The sequence below is a fragment of the Argentina anserina genome, chromosome 5 (assembly GCF_933775445.1).
Source record: "Argentina anserina chromosome 5, drPotAnse1.1, whole genome shotgun sequence".
Classification (NCBI taxonomy): domain Eukaryota; kingdom Viridiplantae; phylum Streptophyta; class Magnoliopsida; order Rosales; family Rosaceae; genus Argentina; species Argentina anserina.
The window spans coordinates 2,030,829-2,040,037 of record NC_065876.1 but is presented as its reverse complement, the minus strand read 5'-3'; the positions used below and the strand labels follow the sequence as shown (position 1 = coordinate 2,040,037).

The 9,209-nt window shown below is 38.0% G+C and overlaps 3 protein-coding genes across 3 annotated transcripts; 2 read left to right on the top strand and 1 right to left on the bottom strand.

Annotated features, from left to right (window-relative positions):
* On the bottom strand, positions 1-3,176 carry LOC126794965 (uncharacterized). Its single transcript, XM_050521769.1, has 8 exons — positions 2,922-3,176; positions 2,708-2,792; positions 2,248-2,289; positions 1,566-1,734; positions 1,048-1,100; positions 718-939; positions 467-513; positions 1-387 (listed from the first exon to the last, which is right to left on the bottom strand). The coding sequence occupies exons 1-8, from the start codon at positions 3,155-3,157 to the stop codon at positions 333-335; spliced, it is 909 nt and encodes a 302-aa protein (XP_050377726.1). The 5' UTR covers positions 3,158-3,176; the 3' UTR covers positions 1-332.
* A 518-nt stretch (positions 3,177-3,694) lies between these two features.
* Positions 3,695-4,485, top strand: LOC126793788 (protein Asterix). Its single transcript, XM_050520412.1, has 3 exons — positions 3,695-3,870; positions 3,967-4,067; positions 4,252-4,485. The coding sequence occupies exons 1-3, from the start codon at positions 3,727-3,729 to the stop codon at positions 4,322-4,324; spliced, it is 318 nt and encodes a 105-aa protein (XP_050376369.1). The 5' UTR covers positions 3,695-3,726; the 3' UTR covers positions 4,325-4,485.
* A 269-nt stretch (positions 4,486-4,754) lies between these two features.
* LOC126793787 (UDP-glycosyltransferase 83A1-like) lies at positions 4,755-6,829 on the top strand. Its single transcript, XM_050520411.1, has 2 exons — positions 4,755-5,696; positions 5,860-6,829. The coding sequence occupies exons 1-2, from the start codon at positions 5,174-5,176 to the stop codon at positions 6,732-6,734; spliced, it is 1,398 nt and encodes a 465-aa protein (XP_050376368.1). The 5' UTR covers positions 4,755-5,173; the 3' UTR covers positions 6,735-6,829.
* Positions 6,830-9,209: the final 2,380 nt, after the last annotated feature.

The window sequence follows — 9,209 nt, the reverse complement described above, 5'->3', positions numbered from 1 at the left end:
TGGAAGCACCATCTACCTTTTTCTCTTTACAGCGAGTTATATAAATGATGCAAAAGGTTAGAAAGTCCAAAATGAGCGTGAGAGTATAACTAAACTAATTTTGAGAAGTTGTCCTAAGCAAAAGCATGCGAATTCATCAACCAAAGTTATGAATACTTCAGTTTGCACTCCCGTTTGGTACACGCTTTACCAGTTTCAAGAATTCATAGTCCGTGATTCTGGACTTGCGCAAAGTCCAGTTTCAAGAATTCTCAAGAATCATTCGACCTTCCAGGCACTGAACCAGTATCAGATATGAGAAAAATAAACACGCACTCTGTTCATAACTCTGCTCATGAAAGCTTACAGTGCAGTTCCTCCCCAACTTCCGCGAATATTTCATCCACCCTATACAAAAATAGTGACATATTTATCATTACTGAAATTAATACTCTCAAATGCGATTAAAACCCTACTTCATTCTTACCTTTGAGTATCTATGTTCACCTCTACGAGCCATGTTGTTAGATACACCTGCAATCAAGAAAAATGTTTGGATAATGAAATTGATGACCATAGTACAGACTTGCACGATGTTTCTGTTCTGAACATCGATTGTAATACCAATAACAACAGTACAATTGTACGAGTTCATAATATCATGTTCGTAAGTTTTTCCTCCAATCTCTTGATGTATTCTTTTTGTACTTTTTATATTTATAAATGTACAACCCATACCTGCAAAACATCATGATCTGGCTGCTGGTTATGTTGAATAGCTGGCCTATCAGATTTCTGACCATGCAATCTTGGATAGATTGGTTTACAAGTTTCCTCAGATATTAAGTTGCACATACTCAAATCACCAAATTCTCCTGGATATAGCTCTTCAGACCAATGCAAACTGTTAGCCATTGGAAGTCTGCCACTAACCGACAGTAAGTCCACCACAAGCAACCGCTGGAGAGACCATTAGCACCAACAAATGTAAAGATCAAACAGAGAAACACATAAAGAACATGCTAAGATAAATAGAAAGAGGACTCAGCCGCAGAAACAATAATTTACCTTCAAATTTAGTTCCAATACAAGCATATGAACAAGCTCCTCTGCCACTTTCTCTGAGATTATTGCAAAGCTAATAAGGTTTTTGATAATAATAATCCAAATATGTAACTAATCATATTATAACCTGGTACCGTAATTACTAATATGACTTTTTTTCACACTGATAATCTAGGCATTTCTTAAATCTCGATTTTATGACAAGTGACATATGCTGTTTGCAATTTTAGCAGCATGTAATCCAAAGGGAGATTGTTCTGAATCATACAAACCACCCCTCCCCTTGGTATATCCCTTTTCTGATTATTATAACCACTTCTTTGTCATCCAAAGAGGGTGCTCTCATTTAAGTTAGATTTTTCTGTACCTACAAGCTCAACGAGTAACCATTCCACGATGGAACATAAACCCCGAAAAAGACATCATAGTAATACGTTATTGTAGATTATCCATGCAGGTAAAGAATCAATCAGTTACTGTAAATAAAAATGCATCGTAGAAGGTCTATATTGTAGATGTACCAAAGCAAGAGATCGACCAAAATGTGAAGACTGGAATCCCACCACCATCTCCAGGATCATTATTACATTCTGAATACCCAGAAAATTGTAAAAGTGGACTATTGCTTGACCCTTTGACGAAGCATCTCATGGATCTACTAGTTTTGACCATTTTAGCTACCACGGACACCTGTAGACAACATGAAGAAACAAAGTACATAAAGCAATCAAATGATATAATAAAGAAGGAAAATCCCACGCTATCATTCTATACCATTATACGCCATACAGGTACACAATCCCAATTATTATCTTCAAGCATGTTCATATGAATACTTAGAAGTTAGAAACTCTAATGTTGTCAACCATCAAGATAAGAAAATAAAGAAACATATAAAATGTCTCGTTGCAGCACAATCGTAGTTCCTTATCTTTTGTAATTTGTGGAGAAGTCCCATAAGTTCTATTCTTTGAAAATGTGGGCACAGTACTGTAATGAACCAATATTCTCCTTAAAACTTAGCAGATGAAGATTTGATACAAGTACTGACTAAGAGTCTAAGATAGAGCATGAGTTATCTCTCAATTTCCTGATATGCAACTCTATTGAAGCAAAGAAACAGAAAAAAGAATGAACAGGGACTGTCTTACATATTCCAAAAGAACTCGAAAAGGACAGAGTAAAATTGATAAGAATGTGTACCATGTCCTTATACGAGGATAAAAGCTTGCTGCGATGAAGTTCCTGAAACACAATACAACCAAAATAAGACAATTTACAAATTCTTGTCAAGGAGAAATACGAATTCACCATGATTATCTCCGAGTGTCATGAACTCATACAAGGCTAATCAATCCATGAACTCATCCAAACTCTTAAACACACTTGATTTCAAAACAATGACCTTCCAAACCCTCGATTTTCCACGCTGCAATTTCGCACTCCAGATTATTAGTTGCCTATTTTTTGACTAATTAACACCAGACATAACAACCAGGAATCCCAAATGGTTTTTTGTAGCTTCATGATACACTCATGTACCCGAAAAAACAACGAAAAGGGTAAAATTCTCATTGGCATCAAATTACTACCATATGACAAAAGTGACAATCAAGACCTCAAATTTGGGTAAAGTGAAAAAAAAGCTGCCTCATTTTATTACCTGTTGCTTAAGCAATTTCTGGGAAGCCTTGTTTACTATATCCGGCATTTCACTGAGAACCCCCAACTCCCTTGAACCCATGTACCTGCAACATTCACCATTTCATAAACTCCAACGCCAAAAAAAAATCCAAAAAAAAAAAAAAATATATATATATATATATATATATATATATATAAAGGCATGAGCTTTGAGAGAGAGAGGAGTAAATTACTTGATGGAAAGGTAGGCGTTGACGAGCGACGTGGCGTTTGCTCTTCCGTTGGAAGAAGCAGAATCCCATTCCTGTCGCAACGAAGCTAACTTGGACCATTGGTTTCTCAGGTTCCGCTGCGCTGTGGGCCTCCACAGCCGTGACGAAGGCGCTGTTATTGGGCTTTGGGTCGGAGTTTGGGGATTCCGGTTCGTCGATTTCGGAGTGTAAGGGGTTGCTGCGGTTGAGGCTTCCATTGTTGAAGGCTTCAGAGGTTGAAGACGAATATGATAGAATGTTTTAAACGCACGTGATGCTCACGTGCATATATATATATATGATATATATGTAAATATATATATATATATATAGTCTCTATTCAGAGTGAATCTTCACTCTGAAATTACATAGTCCAATTTTTGCACACTTTTCGGTCAAATTTTTCACCATAAGTGATTCAATATTTATGTATGTTATTCAAGATCATCTCTACAAAATTTCATCTAATTCGGACATCGTTAAGGTATTGAAATTAGATTAAATCAATGAATGAATCAAAACTGTTCAACATGAACCGTTCGTGTAAATCTCAATTTTGAAAGCTCAAACCATTGTCAAATTAGATGAAATTTTGTAGAGATGATCTTGAATAACATACCTAAATATTGAATCGCTTAAGGTGAAAAAATTTGACCGAAAAGTGTGCCAAAATTAGAACTTCACTATGTAATTTCAGAATGAAGTTTCAGATATATATATATATATATATATATTTTCGTATTAGTTCTACTGACTACCAGAGGTGGACTGAGATTTAGAGAAGGAGATGTCATCGACGGCAGCGAACGATCCACGTCAGCCGGCGGCGGCGAAGCGCTACGTGCCGGTGGCTCTAGCCCCGGAGGATCTACCGGTGGACTTCTCCGGCTTGATCGCCGTCGTCTTCGGCATCGCCGGCGTCATGTTCCGCGTTCGTACTTCAATCACAGTTTGCAGATTTCGTTTGCGATTTTGAATACTAGGGATTTTGATTGATTGATGTGATTTGATTTGATTTGATTTGCAGTACAAGCTGTGCTCTTGGCTGGCGATCATCTTCTGCGCTCAGTCACTGGTCAACATGAAGAGCATTGAAAACGACCTCAAGCAGATCTCCATGGCCTTGATGTTAGTGCACTCTCGTTTATTGAATTATTGTGTTAAATTTTGTGTATGAATTACTTGTTAATTTGTTAATTATGAGATTAAGAGGCTCAATTGCTGCTATTATTCACCTATATTTTATGAAATTTGGGGTGTTTTATATGTGAAGTGATTGTTAGTGTGCAACTTTGTGTTTAAATGTTTCCAGGTTTGCTATTATGGGATTGGTGACCAACTACTTCGGACCCGCTCGGCCAGGTGCACCGAAGAGCTCGAGTTGATTTGATCTGAAGAGATAAGATGTAACAGTATGCAGTTTCATTCAGGTGTTTAATTTTATTACAGTTTTGATGTTCTTGTGTCAGATTGTGGTTTAAGTTTGGTAATGTACTATTTTTATCAATTCTATTTTGAGAAACAAATATCTGCGTGGTTCTGCAAGTACATCTCTCTTTTGTGGCTTTCTCATGCTAATGTTGGTTATAGTACTTTGTTGAAAGTACATTTGAATGATTATGCCAAACTAATTGATGAGGATTGAGGAAACTTGTGTCGTTATCATGAAATTTGGAGACATGCTATTGCCAACGGTTGTTGCAAGTGTTATTTGATTTTTCATCTGTAAGTGTGTATCTTATAATGATATGTGGCTATTCTTTTAATTGTTGGTCCTATGAATAGCTTTTGTCGAAACAATCTGAAAGATCAGAGGTTTTCATAAAAGATGAATGACTATTAATAACTGTTTAATTTTCTTCATGCAAAGCTGATGTTGTATAGTTGGCATAACAACCTTCTGAAAATAAATGAATGCTTCTTTATAAAATTATTATGTACCCTTATAGTTATAGTTTGTCAGTTCTTGATATAGATGGTCGTATATTTTAAAGCTGTAGAAAGGAATGAGATGCTTAACCAGTGGAAAAAGTATCTGCAGTGCTCTTTATATGTAGTTCTTATATAGTTGGTGCTGGCCCCTAGGCCTTGTTCATTGAGCTCATAGTCTCCTCTTCTTCTTCCTTAATTGATCTCCTCATCCGCATTATATCTACAGTTCTACACACACACACACATGTTACATTATCTGGGCTAAGTTCAGAACATCCAGTGTTTCGGAAGAGATTACAAAGATGGAAGAAGGAAAGATATGCCGCACCAATCCAGAAAGTTCAGATCAAGTAAAAGCTGTTCATATGCTGCTTGTATCATACCCTTTACAAGGGCATATTACACCATTCATAAAGTTAGCATACCTAATTGCTGGTCGTGGAATTATGGCCACACTTGTCATAACTGAGTTTGCACATGCGCGTATGATTGCGTCTGAGCCAGATTTGGGTAATGAGAGGAATAAGGTCAGGTACATTACAGTTCCTGATGGATTGTCAGAAGATGAACGGAATGATGATGTTAAGTTGTCTCAGAGTATATCCGAAGTCATGCCTGGCCATCTGAGAGAAGTCATAGAGAAGGTCAACATGGAGGGTAATCAGGTGACTTGTGTCATAGCTGATCCAATGTTTGGGTGGGCATTTGAGATTGCGGAAACAATGAAGCTCAAGTTGGCGATCTTCTGGACTTCTGCCCCGGGAGTTTTGGCCTTGATACTTAGCATTCCAAAGCTTATTGAGGATGGGATTATTGACACCAAGGGTAAGATTTTGTTAGTTTTGTATAAACTTGAACCAGTTTGTTGTCCTCGAGACGATTTATAAGTAATACGCAGATGATTTTCAGTATACCCTGTAAACAAATTTTTTCTGATGATACTGATGTTTGATTTAATGTCTGCTATGGTTGAAAATAAACTGTGTAGGATCTTCGAAACTTGATGGGAAGATTCAACTGTCACCAGACCTGCCACCTCTGACTAGTGCAGACTTTCTGTGGAACTATTCAGGAAATCAGACGCCTGCCGAGATCATGTTCCAATATTTCTTTGGCATCCATCAAAACTTAAAGCGTTCTGGCTGGCTTCTGTGCAATTGGTTTCATGAGCTTAACCCCCTTGTTGGTAATTTAGTCCCAAATATGTTTCCAGTTGGCCCATTACTGGCGAGTGGAAAACCTGCTGCAAACCTTTGGCCAGAGGATTTGACTTGCTTAAGCTGGCTCAACAAACAACCTGCTGGATCAGTCATTTATGTTGCATTTGGCAGCATCACAGTATTAAGCCAGCACCAGATGGATGAACTTGCTTTAGGCCTTGAACTTGTTGGTCGACCATTCTTATGGGTTAAACGGTCAGACCTCATCAAAGGCGGTTCTTCCAAGTACCCAGATGGGTACGAAGAGAGAGTGGCGAACCGAGGCAAGATTGTTCAGTGGGCACCCCAGGAACAGGTGTTGGCTCACCCATCAATTGCTTGTTTTCTGACTCATTGTGGCTGGAACTCAACCATGGATGGCTTAAGCATGGGAGTCCCCTTCCTCTGCTGGCCTTACTTTGCCGATCAGTTTTACAACCGGAGTTGCATCTGTAATGGCTATAAAGTTGGTCTGGCATTAAGCCCAGATGAGTATGGAATTGTTACAAGGCATGAAATCAGACGGAAATTGGATAGTTTGGTTGCCGATGATGGCATAAAAGTCAATGCATTAAAGCTCAAAGACATGGCTCACCGGAGTATCAGTGAAGGAGGGTTCTCTGCAAGGTATTTGGACAACTTCATCCAACAGATGAAGGAATGATTAGAAGCATCAAGATCACGATAACCTGTTTATAAATAATCAAACCCCATATATCTGGGACATTGGTCAATCTAACATATCGCAAGTGTGAGGAATCGGGCAATTTCTTCCCCATTTATTCTATAGCCGTATCCGTCTATCTCTTTCATCACCTTATATTCACATTTGCATAACCATACTCCCTGGATTACACTGGTTTTGGATTCCAGCCATATCACTAAAATTAGTACCTACATTTTATTTCTCCATCAATAAGCGTTTATACATGCGTGTGCCTATGACAAAAAAAAATTGTTGAACATAGAAGAATGACAAACACTCAGCAGCCTTATTGAATGAATGAAATAACTATTGCCTGCCAAAAGAATGGTAAAGAATTAGTAAAGAATCAATCTTCAAAAACCAGAGTAATCCATTCCTCTCTGTATTTTTCCCAGCACCACCCATTCCTCTCGTATCTGTAAATGGTACTCGGACCATTTTCCAGTGGGTTCTCTTGGGTTTATTGGAGTGACAACTTCCGGAGAAGTAAGTGAGGAAGATCTTGGTGGCAAAGACATTTCCATCTTCATTGTAGATCGGGTCTTCTAATCCGCTCGGTTTCCAAAACCCTAGCCCATTTCCGACTTCTCGAACACTTCTTCTTCTCTGGGCATGGCTGCTGCAACTACCACTACAATTTTCATCGTCTTCATGAATGAAGAAGAACCACTCCCTCTCCCCATTAGGGAACGTCACTGCATTGTTAGAATATATAATTAAATTACTGGTCACCAAAGATGTTACCCGAACTGAAGCATAAAATTATAGAATATCCATGCGCATATTGACTATGCATGTCGGATATTTCCATGCGAACGATGAGACTTTATCTATGCATTTGAAGACTCGTTTGAATTTGGAGCTGCATGCATTACGAGATAACCAAGCTAAGATTAACCAAGATATACGAGTGATACACAGATGCACATACATGTTAGATTTAAAGCAAAATACGTACTAGATCGAGCAAAATTTTAGACCAAAGTAATAGAGTACAATGCACACTAAAACAGTTCAGTTTCGTTCTTGGAACTTTATGTTTGGGAAGCTTATGTCTAAAGTATTTAAGATAACGAGTCTAGGTAGGATGTTCTCAAAAAACTTTAATTATTTTCAAAGGTTTTGAGGTTAGGCTTTACGTTTGAAGCTGGAAGGTTTGATGGTTCAACCTATTACGATATAACAAATCCGCCATCTCTCTTCAAGAGTTGCAAAACTATGTTGTATTTCATTGATAGCTTTTAGAGGAAAAATGAAAGATGAAATATTGAGTCAAGGATTCCATATATATCTAGCTATGATCATCTATCTAAAGCTTCGAAACTAAATAGGTCAAGGTAAGTGATATGCATCCCAAAACTCTAATCCATTTCCGTTCATCTCATATGATGGCCTGGTCCGTTATCATTGCTGATATAACATGGATGGTGTGCTTGACATAAGCTATATAGTATCACATAGCATTTCATCATCATCTGCATGCCTCATATGTTACCTGAAACAAAAACATCGATCATACTCTGTAACTCAGCTAGCAGCAACGTACATAAGGAGAAGGTACATAACTAACATAAGCTAGCGGCATATTGAAACGAAAATGAGAAGGTACCTAGCTAACGAGCTTACCTAGATTTTTCGGATGGTTGCTGTAAAACCGAGTCGCATCGATCTCCTGAATCGCATCAGCAACTGGTACAGCTCTAGAATAAGCTTTGTTTACGAGATAGTATTTCACCAGCTCTTCATCTGTTGGCATAAACCTAAACCCTACTGGAAGCAAATCAGAGCTCATCATCATCACTTCTGCTTTCTGGGCTTCCATATATTACTATTCCCTGTTAACACTTGGAAATTAGATGGATCGAGGAAATGGGGGGAGCTCTGGCTATATACTAGCGTGGCGTGCGTGTGTTTTTCTCGTGGAAATTGAATCCTAGTATGACTTTGATTTATAAAGACAGAACATATAGAGGTCTCTGTTGTATATATCACTATGATTTTCACTGCTTTGTATACCTGGAAGATTGGGAGATTAGAGTGGTGTTTACTGTTTGTGTTTGACTATATATTTGAATAGGGATATATAGGATAATAGGAATGTTGGATGAGCTAAGAAGAGACCTGGTCATGGATGATGGATCATTATCGCTCGACCTATATATGATGATGAAACCAAGAAACAAAACATCAGAAATTTACGTGTCAGAATGTATTTGTCATTTGTGGGCAAGTATATATCTAGGTGGTAAATTGTAAGGAGTTTGTGCCTTGCGGGAGAATGCATACAACTCAAATCATTATATCTAGTTCTAGCAGCTCGCTTAGCTTATAGATATACTCAACTACGTTGAATAAGAAAAACCAAATACTAATCACTCATATCAGACGATGTAACAAACAACTCAGAAACAATATCATGAAGAAGTGGAAGAA

What these genes read in the sequence shown, in the direction of transcription:
- LOC126794965 (XM_050521769.1), bottom strand. Translation starts at nt 3,157, where the DNA reads ATGGAAGCCTCAACCGCAGCAACCCCTTACACTCCGAAATCGACGAAC. An exon ending in TATCCTCGTATAAGGACATG is followed by an intron (nt 1,735 to 2,247) that starts GTACACATTCTT and finishes TGTTGTCTACAG; the next exon opens with GTGTCCGTGGTAGCTAAAAT. An exon ending in CAGATCATGATGTTTTGCAG is followed by an intron (nt 514 to 717) that starts GTATGGGTTGTA and finishes TCTTGATTGCAG; the next exon opens with GTGTATCTAACAACATGGCT.
- LOC126793788 (XM_050520412.1), top strand. Translation starts at nt 3,727, where the DNA reads ATGTCATCGACGGCAGCGAACGATCCACGTCAGCCGGCGGCGGCGAAG. An exon ending in TCGCCGGCGTCATGTTCCGC is followed by an intron (nt 3,871 to 3,966) that starts GTTCGTACTTCA and finishes TTTGATTTGCAG; the next exon opens with TACAAGCTGTGCTCTTGGCT. An exon ending in CAGATCTCCATGGCCTTGAT is followed by an intron (nt 4,068 to 4,251) that starts GTTAGTGCACTC and finishes AAATGTTTCCAG; the next exon opens with GTTTGCTATTATGGGATTGG.
- LOC126793787 (XM_050520411.1), top strand. Translation starts at nt 5,174, where the DNA reads ATGGAAGAAGGAAAGATATGCCGCACCAATCCAGAAAGTTCAGATCAA. An exon ending in TGGGATTATTGACACCAAGG is followed by an intron (nt 5,697 to 5,859) that starts GTAAGATTTTGT and finishes TAAACTGTGTAG; the next exon opens with GATCTTCGAAACTTGATGGG.